The 14791-nt window shown below is 37.6% G+C and overlaps 1 protein-coding gene across 1 annotated transcript in view; it reads left to right on the forward strand.

The window, feature by feature from the left end:
- LOC137140762 (xenotropic and polytropic retrovirus receptor 1 homolog) overlaps positions 1-12757 on the forward strand; it is a 34947-nt gene extending 22190 nt beyond the window's left edge. The window contains exons 3-16 of the mRNA XM_067529361.1: positions 778-879; positions 1030-1253; positions 2478-2627; positions 2808-2891; positions 3279-3360; positions 3995-4081; positions 4406-4503; positions 4712-4891; positions 5324-5489; positions 5832-6026; positions 6954-7120; positions 7240-7379; positions 7715-7936; positions 9130-12757. Coding sequence (XP_067385462.1) covers positions 778-879; positions 1030-1253; positions 2478-2627; positions 2808-2891; positions 3279-3360; positions 3995-4081; positions 4406-4503; positions 4712-4891; positions 5324-5489; positions 5832-6026; positions 6954-7120; positions 7240-7379; positions 7715-7936; positions 9130-9184 — 1952 coding nt within the window. The 3' untranslated portion in view covers positions 9185-12757. The remainder of the gene's footprint in view (positions 1-777; positions 880-1029; positions 1254-2477; positions 2628-2807; positions 2892-3278; positions 3361-3994; positions 4082-4405; positions 4504-4711; positions 4892-5323; positions 5490-5831; positions 6027-6953; positions 7121-7239; positions 7380-7714; positions 7937-9129) is intronic.
- Positions 12758-14791: the final 2034 nt, after the last annotated feature.

Here is a 14791-nt window from a genome sequence, read left to right on the forward strand (position 1 = left end):
TGTGTCAGGAAGGGCATCCGGCGTAAAAACTCTGCCAAATCAACATGCGGACCATGATCCGTTGTGGCGACCCTGAACTCACGGGATTATCTGAAAAGGACAAAAAAAATTGGTATTTTGAATTTCTCTAAAGTCTAGTTTAATCCCAGTATTAAAGAACTTGAGAGTCGTGCCTTTAATGAGATTCCTTTCACATTTTTAGTAAGTGAAAGAAGAGGGATTCTTTTTTTCTTCTAATCATAAGGGCAAGAAACCATATATGTACTTTATACTGTGTATTATTTTAGTTTTATGATGGCTACATGTTCCTCCTTATTTATTGTTTGTATATGAGCTCATCTGGTCACCAAGTTGCTACATACTATCACTTCTGCAGTAATGAATAATATATAAAAATACATTCTATGAGGATTATTGGTGCATGAGCTTACTGATATTACTAATCCCAGGATGAAAGAAGCACCTCCTTAATGGTTTCTGTTGAGTTCAATGTTCTCTTTTTTTTACATGAAGCATGGGGGGTTAAAAATTATGACCTCTGGAAGCCCAACACCCTGCTGCTGTCTCACTGCTCCCCCTGCTGGTTGAAGTAAGACAATACAGGGCTTTACTATATCAAGAACACTCTGCACTCTCCACAGGAGCTCTTGTCCTTTTTTTTTTTTTTTTTTATTCGTATTTTTTTTTTGTCCTCTCTTTGCCTTCCTTTTTTCAATCTGCATTCAGGGGCATAAAGATTTAACCAGTACTGATCTACCAAATTATCTACTCTTACAGTCACAGATGAAGACACAGTCAAGAGGTACTATGCCAAATTTGAGGAGAAGTTCTTCCAGACGTGTGAAAAAGAATTGGCCAAGATCAATACTTTCTACTCTGGTAATGACTACAGCTAACTCCTATGCTCCATCCATATGCAGTTGTACTTTTTAGCTTCAAGTCACTTGTTTAAATGTAGCACTCAATGTACTCCAACAATGGCTTTCTATCTTTGAAATTGTCTTCCTGTCTTTCCTGCCCTCCCTCCAGAAAAGCTGGCTGAGGCTCAGCGGCGATTCGCCACGCTGCAGAATGAGCTTCAGTCATCTCTGGATGCCCAGAGAGAGAGCGCAGCTAAAGGCCAAGGCCTGAGGAGGAGGAAGACTGTATTCGCCCTATCGCAGCAGGAGCGATGCAAACACAGAAACATAAAGGACCTGCAGCTGGCCTTCTCAGAGTTCTACCTCAGCCTCATACTGCTGCAGAACTATCAGGTGCACATTCATACACATAGAAGTCATGGCAACATGCAGACAAAGACAGCTTAATTCAAGTTTCCACATTCCGCATTTTGACAGGGTCAATGCTGACTGAATTTTCACTCACTGCACTGCGCATGTGCAGGAAGTTCTGCTGATTCAGATCCTTAGAGAAAAAGTTTTAAACAGTCAATCAGGTTTTTGACTGTGTAACACAGGCTGTAAAATAAATATGCAAATTGGAAATTTGCTTTATTAACACTTGAGATTTATCATTTAATAGAAATTGTAACTGGGCTGTTAGGGTATAAATAAAATCCAATTTCTGGATGTACCCCTTACTGGTTTTTAAATATTTTGGAATTAAAGCTTAGGGTATAAATAAAATCCAATTTCTGGATGTACCCCTTACTGGTTTTTAAATATTTTGGAATTAAAGCTACAAACTGCAAATTTTGTGAATCAAGCTAGCTGTAGCATGGAACTCAAAATCCATCCGCTCAGGGCATTAAATAAAGCTGCATGATATATCATTTTAGCATTGTCATCACAGTGTTCCAAGAGGAGCAGTCCCTGTGCTTACATGCTTATGTGTTCTTTGCACTGAATTTAGTTGCATAACCAGTGTTGTGCGTGGATGCGCTATTGTTGAATGCAAAAATGATTTCAGTAAATGGTCAACTGAAGGTGTCCTTTTTATTAAAGATAGTGAATGTTAGACACACACATAATGAACGTGAGCGGCAAATACTTTGTTTACTCAATGTGTATCCCCACACTCTCCGCTCAACCTCAAGCTGTCACTCATCCTACTTCTTTATTGATGTGTTCAAGTACTGTGTAGTTTAGTGAAAATTCTTGTAGTTTTTTTTTTATATTGCAATATATATTAAAGGTTTTTTCCAATATCCTGTAGCCCTAGTGTTGAATACTAATGCAACATCAATGCCAAAAACATTTAATTAACATAGCTTGAAGGTATTAGAATACTCGTAAAAAGGGCATGATTATGTTTGCATGTGTAGATAACTGTCATAAAATCTCGACTCTTCACTTAGTGCTGAATAGGGTTATAAATAGATAATTCAGACTGTATTTGTTCTGCTTTACTAAGCAGCTGTGCGACATACGCATCTCTTTTCCTGGTTAGCTCATTTATAGTTTTTTCTCTTTCAGCATGGTAGATCAGCTGGTTTTAATGGCTTTGACTCTTCTTTCTGTTCCTCTTCATCTCTGCAGAACCTGAACTTCACAGGTTTCAGGAAGATTCTGAAGAAACATGACAAGATTTTGGAGACGACAAGGGGTGCCGACTGGAGGGTGGCCCACGTTGAAGTGGCTCCATTTTACACATGCAAGAAAATTACACAGCTTATCTCTGAAACTGAGGTACACACATTTATAGTAATAAGGTCATCTGCAAAAGTACAGTATTGCTAAAAAATGTTGTACACTGGCCACAGTGTCAGTATTATAATTCCACCAGCAAGAAGCCATCAGTTTTATCAGATCAGTATTATCAGATATCATCAGAGAACTGAAGGTATTTTATTTCTCTGTGTGTTTTAGGCACTGGTCACAACAGAATTGGAAGGTGGTGACAGGCAGAAGGCCATGAAGAGGCTCAGGGTACCGCCCCTTGGAGCTGCACAGGTCAGTTACACACACACACACACACACACACACACACACACACACACACACACACACAGACACATAATTAGCTAGTTATGTACTGATGCAACTGCAGTAGAAGTACAAGTACTTACCATTTCATTACTTGATTATACTGATACTGAATCTGACAGTTTTTTGAGTGTACATTTATAATAGGTTTCTGCACACACAGTATTGAATAAGACCTAATATGCTTATACACACTGATGCTCTGCTATTTGTATCTACATTCACTTGTGACTTTTTATTATGATGCTTTGGAAATGTTTTAAAAAAAAAAATTTTTTTTTCTTTTATTAGTCTTCTTTCTCCTTATCATGACCTGTTGTCCTATTGACATCTTATTTCTCTGTCTGCTTGCAGCCGGCTCCTGCTTGGACCACATTTAGAGTTGGACTTTACTGTGGAGTATTCCTTGTTTTAATAGTTACTGTGGTCATTACAGGTAACACAAACATACACAGACACACACACACACACTTTCACATATCTAAGCATCTAATTATGCTACAAATTAAACATATCAGACTTTTAATGGTCAAGTGACTCTTCGTGAATCTGAGTGTCAGTGTGTTACGACCAGAAATCTACTTGCAATATGCATTGGACACAGCAAGACACTTTGTGGTTCTAGATGGAAAAAGTTGAATCATTGTATAAAATGTAATTACTCATGTTCTATCATAACCTACAAGATACTCTTTTGCATAAATGATACCTTTTTGCATAAATTATGCAGTGTTCAATATGTCAATCTTTCAATGCAGTTTACAGTAGCATCTGTTTGTAGTGTCACAGTGTTGAAAAACATTACATTATAATATATAGTATAACAATATAATGTAAATATTTGTAGTAACTTAGACAAATTTACTATGGTGTACAAGCAGCACTCAGGTCGATACTTTGATTTGCTACTTGACATAGAGGGTTTTCTTTGGAGGTTTCCCAGAGGGAGAAAAAAAATGTATTGCCTTTTATTTAAAAGTATTTTTTAAGGTAGCATTGAATGGTGTGGTGTTAGGGTTTTTGCTCCCTCTAATCTGTCACACTGTCTCTTCATTTGTTCCTATCTTTAGCTGTGATGAAAGCAAGTGGTGATGTTTGGCCTATGATCAGGATCTACAGAGGAGGCTTCCTGTTAATAGAATTTCTCTTCTTGCTAGGTACCCACACACACACACACACACACACACACACACACCGATGGGTCGATGTTAAATTTGGCATCAAGTTTCTGTTCATTCAGGTAAAATTACCCATGTAACATAAAACTAGTTGTACAATAATGAAACACTACCCACATTGGTGGGGTTAACGTTACAGTTTCCTTTTCCATGCAGTTTGACATTTTAAAGTATGCAGTTAGCCACACACATCCCTCTATAATTTGAACTTTAATGCATTCCTGCCAATGTGTTTTTATTCTAAATGATCACACAATACAATACACACAAGCAATATTTTGTCTGACCATCTGTATCTTTTAGGCATCAACACCTATGGCTGGAGGCAGGCAGGAGTTAACCATGTGCTCATTTTTGAACTCAACCCCAGAAACAATTTGTCCCACCAGCATCTGTTTGAGGTCTGGACACACACACACACACACACACACACACACACACACACACAGACACACACACACACAAAATACTATCTAAAGTAAGCCCAACATGCTCAGGTCACAGTGACATTGTCTACCATTAGCATTTTTGTCCTCAATAAGTGTGAGGAGCAATCACCATGATTCTGCTGAATTTTTTTTCTGTGTGTGTGTTTTTCTCTGTGAGTAGATTGCAGGTCTGTTGGGGGTGCTGTGGTGCGTCAGCCTGCTGTCCTGTCTCTTCAGTAGCAGCATCCTAGTTCCAATGCAGGCTAACCCTCTGGCGCTCTACGGCTTCTTCCTCCTCTTCCTCATAAATCCTTTCAAGACCTGCTACTATAAGTCCAGATTCTGGCTGCTCAAACTCCTGGTAACATCTCTCAGTAAAAAATAAACCACCTGATTTATATTCATATATTTTTTCTAAATGGTTTGTGTCTGCTCTGTTTGCCTTTGAATGTGATGAAGTAATCTTTTGTTTTCCTGTTGGTACAGTATCTTCATAGGCTGCATGAACTAAAAGACTTATCACACAAACTGTAACAACACTTAATCAGAGAACACCATGTGAAAAACCGATGCTCATACAGAGCTGAACACCATACTTTGAGTTCAAACTTGATCCAGCTTCCTCTGCTCTTGGTTAAGAAACATTATAGCCAATCGAATATTAAACTAGTTAACCATCTTATAATTTTCTGCTTCATTCTACAGTGTATAAATAATGATCAAATTAAATAGTAATTAGAGTGTTGAAACATGAAGAATATATAAATGAACCCATCGTTTTTTTCATCCCTAGTTTCGAGTTGTGACTGCTCCATTCCATCGTGTGGGCTTTGCAGACTTCTGGTTAGCTGACCAGTTAAACTCTCTGGTGGTAGTTCTGATGGATTTAGAGTACATGATCTGTTTCTACAGTTTTGAACTCAACTGGAATAATCATGAAGGACTAATCGCCACTAAAGGTGAGACCTAATGTGCAAACAGTATATTATATGTATATAACTGATACAGAATATGTTTCTAGACATCCAGCTACTGTTTGTCTGGCACGAGACTTATAAGCCGAATCATGCCTTCTCCCAGTTTGGTTAAGCTCCACCCAGCTTTTCACCTACATGCTTGCCAGAATCAGGACAGTATTAAAAGCAAATATCTCTGCATAGCTGCCAAGCTCTTCAATGTTTCTGGTCACAAAAGTATTTGACAGCCCTTCTCCACTCTTTATCTGTATACCTGTATTCACAGTGACAGAAAGTTTGTATTTTAATGCTGTGTCCACGCTCACTGCATGTCATTCTTTGCAGATAAAGATGTGTGTAATTCCTACTCCTATGGTGTCCGTGCAGTGATCCAGTGTCTTCCTGCATGGTTCAGATTCGTCCAGTGTCTGCGACGTTACCGTGACACCAAACGGGCATTTCCCCACCTGGTTAATGCCGGCAAATACTCAACTTCCTTCTTTGTTGTCACCTTTGCTGCCCTCTACAAGACCCATAAAGGTAGAGCACAGTATATTTTTCCATAATTAAGTAATATATTATGATGTTCTCTGAGCTTCTTTCTTTTTTACGTTTCAGTTCTTTCCTTCTCCAGTTGTGTTGACAAATTCTTATTGTACAATTTCATGAGTACAACATGTCAGGGAATAGAGTAAATTTAGTCATATGGTTGGATAATTAGCAAACAGGCAAAAAGATGGGCTTATTGAAGAGGTCACAAAGAGGACAAGAAGGTACAGGGTGTGTCATGTTTAGAGGATCACCGTGGGCACTTTGTTGTTATAAGGCCCAAAAGAATGTAGTAGGTAGTGTGTCCTGGGGTCACAAGATCTATAAGAAGGTACAATAAAAGGATTTTATTGCTTCACAATTGACATTAACAGATAACGGAAAAAGGGACAAGAATGATGACTGTTAACTCCGTGCACTTGGTTTCTTCATTCATGTTTTGTGAGGGTGGTTCCTTTCTTGGGTTTGAGTATAAATAGAATGGGTTTAAGACATACAAGCCAGAAGACACCAACATGCATGTGTTCTTCTCCATGTCGTCATGTATTAAACTTAGGTGGTTCATCACGCTGAGTTCTGTCTTCACTTCTTCCAAGTTCTAGTAACTGGGACAATTTCAGTTTCTTAGCATTTAAAATTTTTGTCTTCCTAGTGATATATATGTATGTATATTTATGTATATGTGTGTGTATGTATGTATGTACTACCGCAACATTTGATAAAAAAAGATTTGAGATCTGATGGTGTGCTGATGGTGTGTGTCCCTCCTTAATGGGTTTGCAGTTATCACAAAACAAATATGCATCTTCCATCAACTCCTCCATTCTGAATCGTTAATCTAATTCTTTCTAACTTTACACTGCTCTCTCTCTCTCTCTCTCTCTCTCTCTCTCTCTCTCTCTCTCTCTCTCCTCCCAGCTGAATCCCATGCTGATAGCAAGATCTTCTTCTACTTGTATATTTGCTGTTTAGTGGTTAGTTCATGCTACACTCTGATCTGGGATCTGAAGATGGACTGGGGACTGTTTGACCGCAATGCAGGAGAAAATACCTTTCTGAGAGAGGAGATAGTCTACCCACAAAAGGTGTTTTTCCACAAACGAAGGAACCTCTCTGTTTTTAGAGAGGCTCATACTATATTGATTGTTTCAGTATAAGCATATAAACTGACATGTTTGATGTTCTATTCTGTCTCTCTCTTCAGGCCTATTACTACAGTGCCATAGTGGAAGATGTGCTGTTGCGTTTTTCATGGACTTTAACATTGTCTCTCAGCACACTTTCTGGTGTTCATGGCATCGCTGACATACTGGCTACTGTACTGGCCCCAATGGAGGTCTTTAGGTATATTGTACACAATCAGTTACTTTTTTCCTAGAGCCAAGGGCATGTCCTTTAATTCAAGAAGATGAATGTGTAGTGGTGACAGTGGCGCAGGAAGGTTGAGCAGTTGTCCACCAATCTCACAGTTGTTGGTTCAATCCCCTGCTCCTCCGGTTCGAAGTGTCCTTGAGCAAGACATTGAACCCCAACTTAGTTGCTCCGGTGAGCGTTGACCAGCTGCATAGCAGCTCCCACATCGGTGTATGAGTGTGTGTGTGATTGTGAGTGTGAATGGGTGAATAAGAAGCAGTGTAAAGCGCTTGATGGCTGCTGACAATCTGTCTTCTCCTTATCAGGCGCTTTGTGTGGAACTTCTTCCGACTGGAGAACGAACATCTGAATAACTGTGGTGAGTTCAGGGCTGTCCGAGACATTAGCGTGGCACCACTGAATGCTGATGATCAGACCCTATTGGAACAGATGATGGACCAAGAGGATGGAGTCAGGAACCGGCAAGGCAAGAAGAGCTGGAAGAGGAGCTACAGCATGAGTCTACGCAGGCCACGACTTGCCTCACAGTGAGTTTGTACAGATGCAGCTGTAAACAGACCATATAGAGAAAATACCTATATCATATTGTGTTTATAGTTTCCAGATGGACTTGGAACAAACTGCTCCAGAACATAACCATTGTGTCCTGTAAACAACTAAGGACTGTCCACTTTCACACATATGCCTTATATAGACTGTTTTTTGAGATGTGAAGAAAAGAAAATTCACACTTATTGACAGTTAAAGCAAGTATTTTAAGACAAAAGAGAAACTCATGTCAACACAGGCTAGAGAATAATTTCCTTATTTACTTGTTAATTTTATACTGAAAAACTGATTCCAGCAGTATAAGCAGGTTGCAACTAACATTCAGTGCATCATAGGCAGTGTTAGCTATTTGCCAATAAACATGTTTTTGCCTTTTGGTTTATCATAGAAAACAAAAAGAATGTAGTCACCAGTTTAAGATATTAGATGATGCTTCCTAAAATATTATGTTTAAGTAACTTTTACAATAACAACGTAGCTAGAAACCAACCTGTCTAGGCTATGACACAGACTGTACAGTCTATTATTGTTTAAATAATAAGATATTAATGGTGTTATACCTGAATATTAATTTTTTATTTTCGATTTAAATGTATTTGTTTTCTTTAGTTGTAGGGGACCCAGTGCAATAATAAACCTAAATGTTTCTATTTGAGGAACTATACTTGGGTTAATTTCGAGCTAGATCCAAGCTAACTGAGCCTTAGACAAACTGGACAACCAAATTAAGGGAAACTTTACATCAACGAAGGGCCAGAACCAATGTTAATTTTTTAAATGTTGAGCTTGGCTGACATGAATGAATGAAGAATTTTGTACATATTACCTATGCAATAGAATTACACTAAACAGTAATTTACTTTTCAGTGAAAGTGCCAATGTCCCAATTAATTTATTGTATGTTCTCCATTAAAAACAAGCAAAAGCAATCAATTGGTTTATTTTTACCGTGTTTGTAAAACAAACATTTAGTGTGTCTACTATTTGTAGTTATTTGTGGCTTCTTGTGGTATTTCCTGATATTTGAAAAGCATAAACTTTTCGATATGTAAACGGTTTTTGAAAGCTTGTATTAATTACTTGTGATTGTAGAGGATTCTTTAATCTTAACTGTGCTGTAACCCACAGGTGATTAGAGTGTGAAATTCCTTGTTTTTTATTTCCTCTCCAGGTCCAAAACCCGTGACACCAAGGTTTTGATAGACGACACTGATGACGACTCCTGACATCAGGCCACGCCCCTCGCCTGGGTCCAGAATTTATTCAAAGGAGGAAACGCTACCTCCTAACCGAGGAATTACCCAGCGAGTCGGGCGTTGAACTTTCAATCAAAGAAGAGTTTTACACTCTCATGCCTAGTTAACCCTCTCTCAACACATGAGCCTCTACCTGGGTTCAGAACTATTCCATGGGAGGAACCTTAACAAACTTAAACAAACAACTTAGCAGGACAGCCATCAAACTCCTACTATTACCTTCAATAAGTACCAAGCGTGGGCTAAGAAAAAAACTTTACCTTGCCCAAGCAATGGGTGAAAAACTTCTGTCACTGACACCCACAGCCACACACTGTAGAGATTGATTCTTGAACTACATCAATTCCTCAGCCATTGCTTGGGTTCTCCTCAAAGCCTCAGCCTAGCATGAGCAGAGCAGCTAAACGGAACGCAATCCGATCACCCTGACAGGAAAAGTCCCTGCTCCCTCTTGGTGCCACACAACTCTCACACAGGGAGAGGGTGACAACTTCAGGCCTTTTGCTGTCGAGGACCAAAAAACGTTTTCTCCCTGCTATTATCCGTTAGTCTCCTCCTGCACTCCCAGTGTCCAGGTAACACCTAAATAAAGGTCTTGAATAAGTAATGTCATGTCCCATTGATCCTTCAAATCAACCTGTAATTTGGAACTGAAGCCCATTTTTTTGGTTCTGAAAATGTGTTAAAAAGATAAGATCGGCCTCATGACCTTCTTTTAGACCCCAGGAGTTTTACGTTGGCCAAATGACTGTGGCAATATAATTTTATACGGCCAATCAATCACGGGCTTGACTCCCCTTGCTTTTCAACTTGTCCTATGACATCATCACAGAGCTGCCTACCTGCACCTTACATGCTTTAGTAACACACATGCACACACACACAGAAACATGCACTTTGTTGAAAGAGTGAATTGAAATGCCTGTCATTTATTCACACACACTCAGATACACAGTGAATATAATTTTACTTGACTATAATTTTTTTGAGACCCTGGGATAAAACACAGACAGACAATAGATTATTTTTTAATCCCAGTTGTAAATATGAGATGGACCAAAGTAGGAGGTTCAATGAAAATATTTAGAAAATATCAAATGCTTTATAAAAAAAATTAATTGAAGTGCTGACTTCAGACCCTCTGCAACAGCAGTTAAAGTGACAACCATAGAAAATAGAAGGTTTTTTTTTTTTGTTGTTTACGTAAAAAGAAAGTCATCTTAATCCTCCTGCTCGAAATCTTGGTCACTTTGTGGAAAATATCTTGCATTGACAAAATTAAAAGATTTTTACAGAATGTACTCAATAAATATCCATTTAAGCAAATTCTTAGAAACAAAATTACTGCATTACAGTAAGTCAATAAGTAATTTTCCCTCTAAAATCTTGATAGGAAAAAGTACTTTTATGATTGAAAACTGTTTACTTATAGAACAGTAATTGTGTATGACCGTTCGGTGAAATGTGATGAAATGAAAAGGGGGGGATCACCTGTCTGTCACATGTTCTTCAAACTGTCACAATCATAATGCTGGTGTCGTTAAACAGAAATCCAAATTAAGCGGTTCTTCCAGTGGATGTGGTGGTGAATGTCAGTGTGGGAGTAAGTCTGATCTGGTTATGTTTACATTTACAAGATGCATTGTATTTTAACTCAGGTTTCAATAATACTTAAGTTAGGTTTAACAAATTATTAATTGGTTGAAAAGAATAACGTGTTTGTCTTAAGTGGCTCCTTTTACGTGTTTTTTTTCTGTTCAGCTTATAATTTTCACTAATCAGTTCCACATAAATCCTCAAATAGCACCCCACAATGACTGATTTATAATTTGAATTATTTATTCATAATTTCACCTTGATTTGAAAACAAACTCATCACTCCTCCATGTTTACCTGATGCCTTGATAAATTCAGTATTATGTACATTTCTATAGTATTCTATCATCAGGGAAATGTCACACCCACCCATCACTGCTCTCACTTCTTCTAACAGAATTGTCATTTACATTCAATAATCAACTTCAGTCTTTGTTTTTTTACCAGCAGAGTTTGACATCGTTTAGGAAAAAATTTAAAGTGTAAATGCTGAAATTAATAGATGGATGAAACATGTATTTTTGTTAAAACGTTTTGGAAATGTACGTTATGCTTTATTTACAACATGAGAGGCATCAATATTGTTTTTGTTTAGTTTTGTCTTTGACCTGACCTTTATTTGACTAATAATATGAGGAGTGTTTGTGGCTTTTTATGTCTTTATTTAACTGTGGACAGTTGCGAGTGACAGGAAACTAGGACAGAAAGAGAGAGTAGATGCCTTAACCGTGTGACTACCAGGCGCCCGAGTTTATGGTAATTTTTTTAAAGGCTGGTTTTTACTCTAGAAATGTCCACAGCATACTATGCACAATCACATCATCTGCATATTAGTTCATTTCAGAAACTCTCTTAAGTTGCAAGCATTGATACCACTGTGTGTTGCCAAATCATTACAGATGCAGATGTTTTATCATCTATTGTTTTTTTTTACAAATACAAAGACGAAAGAAAAGGGTAGTTGTTTATTAGAGAAAAAAGTTTTCTAAATGACACATTTTTGTGGTGTTCTATTCACATTCCCAAAGTCAATGACGTGTGTCATAGATTGGTCTAACGTCAGCTCATGCTGTGGTCTTAAATTAACTGCCATTCTGCTTACATCCTAATGATTTTATTAATGTCTTATGAGTGCAATTTGGAGAGAATGACTTAAACCAGGGGCACCCAACTCTGCTTGTTTTCCATCTAGCTGATTATTATGTTAATCATCTTGCTTCTGGCTTCTAATAGCCTGACCACAGTTGATGTACACTGTCAGCAGTGGGTTGGGTAGGGATAGTTGGAAAACAAGTTGGACAGGGGCCCTTGAGGACCAGGGTTGGCTACCTCTGTCTTAAACACTCCAGGGAGCAGTGATTAAAGTCAGATGTTAGCGAGCAATAAGATGCTCTTGAGAATTATTTGCACTTTATTGCCAAATTTAATTTTTAGATTTTTCATTTTCCCAAGCAGTTTTTGGTTCAGATATGACAAATATTTATACTCTGTGTGTGTATGTGTGTGTCTGTGTGTGTGTGTATATAGTTTGTACTAAATGAGCTAATACTTTCCATAAAATGGTACCATTTCTCAGTTTTAACATTTGGTGAGATTCGCATCATTGAATTCTGTTATTTACATTTTACACATCCTCCCACCTTTTTTGGAATTGGGATTTTATTAGAATTTTAGTTCTAAATGGGAGAAGAGGTTACTATAATATACAGTTACATCATACGTAATGCATCTGGAGCCTGTTTCATTGGATCTACTCACCATGAGAAAATCAACTATTAATGTACAGTTAAGGATGGAAAAAAGTAGATTTGTTTAACATACTTTGTCTTACTGTTCTGCATTTGGCAGGCTTTTTTCCCTGAGTGAAGTGAGCCCTTATTATTTATTTAAGTAAATATCCAAACCTTGTGTGATTCTTTGCCTGCTATTAAAGTCACTATTATCTCTCACTGCATGCTAAGGTCAGTTTAAACATATACATATCACATACAGGTAATTCTTTTTTTTTTCTTTGTAGTTGAATCTGTATAGGACCTGTATTTGTCTGTCTGCTGTGCAACAGAATAGACAGTCAAATACCTTTTAACACATGGTACCCAATTGCAAAGGTTTAACAATAACTGGACACTAAATGTTTCGTTGCCAGAAAAATGAGGAGCAACAAGGTGCAAGTGAAGATGGGTCTGAGGCTCAAAAACTACGGACATATTTAAGAGATATTAAAGGTGGTTGGTTTGCCTAAATAAACAGTTGGGTGTTTAAAAAGCTGATGCTCACAGAAAAACTAGAAAATAGAAATTTAGCTTATTCGGACAACAAAGAAAAAAATGTTTTAGGACTATGCAGGAAATAGTGAATGCTCTCCAGATTGCAGGCAAATGTGTTTTCTTGTCAATAATAAAAAGAGGACTACATGACCAGAACCTTGGTGGATACTGCACAAGTTACTAACCTGTAGTAAATGTAAGAAACAGAAATGCCAGGACACAAAAAGTGATTCAGTTAAGAAACAAAATTCTATATACTGCTGAAAGAAAAATCAACTGCTTTTAAAATCATTGCAAGAAAAAACATGCAGACAAAGCAGCAAATCATCTTTCAAGCATGAAGCTGGTTCCATTACGACTTGGCATGGCCTCCTGTGTAACTGGCACACTGGCATTTATTAATAATTTCACTGCTGACAAAAGCAAAAAGATGAATGCAAAGATGTACAGGATTATTCTTTGTACTGGGATTTAACCAAATGCATCAAATCTCATTGATATTTAAGATCCAAGATATTTACAGGTATTGGAGCTATTCGACTAATCTTACAGAGATGAATCCCACTTGCCGAAGGAGAGGATTTACTGTTGTGTATGATTCAAAGACTTTGGGCTGTCATTATTTTCCACAAAATCATCAGTATGATCAATTTTTTTTGACCACTCTTTGAACATCTAAATTTTGGGCACTGTGTGTTAAAAAGACTATATCTCCCTCATTGCGTTTTAATGTAAACCTACTCGAATAAAAACTTGGCACTTTAATGTAGTATTGATTATTTCAATTCCAAATTGAGTTTGTTGAAGATCAAAGCAATGCCACAAAATAAAAAAATTGATAGCTAAGTTATTAAAAAGATAGCTGGTAGCTTTTTGCTTAGTGTTAAGTGCGAAACATTTACTTTCTGAGGAACATTTGTACTAGCTGAATGTGCATTAAATATTATATTGATGAAAATAATGTGTTTGTTGTAAACAAGTTTGTTTTACTCTTTTTTACGGTTCAAAATAAGGGGATGCAAACTTGTACACGTAATTGTATATCTTTTAATCAGAGAACACTTAATTCTACAAAGAGACAAAATCATTCCACCAAAAGCTATTAATTTAGTTTTTTACTTTTAAAACTGCAGTCAGGAGCTTTATATTTCTGCTTCCTTGGATGCTTCATTATTCTAAAGTCATTGTTGTGTCATAAACCAAATCTGTGCTGTGCTGAGATTAGTGATAAGATTTGACCACAGGACAGTGTGAGCACATGTGCACTTGAGCCTGCTTCTTCACGAGCTGCACGTTTTATTACGCCCAAATATCAGCTTGTGAAACCAATCCCAGTAACATGGCCTGCAACAAACTGAGAAAGTGTACAGTTTTTGTATTTTCTTTTTCTTGTTTTAGCGCAATGCCAGACAGGGTGGTCTCACAAAAACTTTTGTCTATGGCTGTGATAGATTTAGACTACATTTCCCTGGGGTTAGAGAAATGTGTTTTTTCCATTTTCTGTCTACATTCCATGTTCTCCCTCGCACTCTCGTTTGACACCACACTTGCATATTGAAAAAAAAAACAGACAGGTGAAATCAACCCCCCCTTTTGCACCTGCCAGTGAAATTAATCCCACCAGTAAAAGGAAATGTTTGATATTATGCATTAACACCTGTGGTGTTTTGGTACTGACAGAAATGTGTACAGAAAGCTCACCGTGGATGTCTGA

Source organism: Channa argus, chromosome 14 (assembly GCF_033026475.1).
Source record: "Channa argus isolate prfri chromosome 14, Channa argus male v1.0, whole genome shotgun sequence".
Classification (NCBI taxonomy): domain Eukaryota; kingdom Metazoa; phylum Chordata; class Actinopteri; order Anabantiformes; family Channidae; genus Channa; species Channa argus.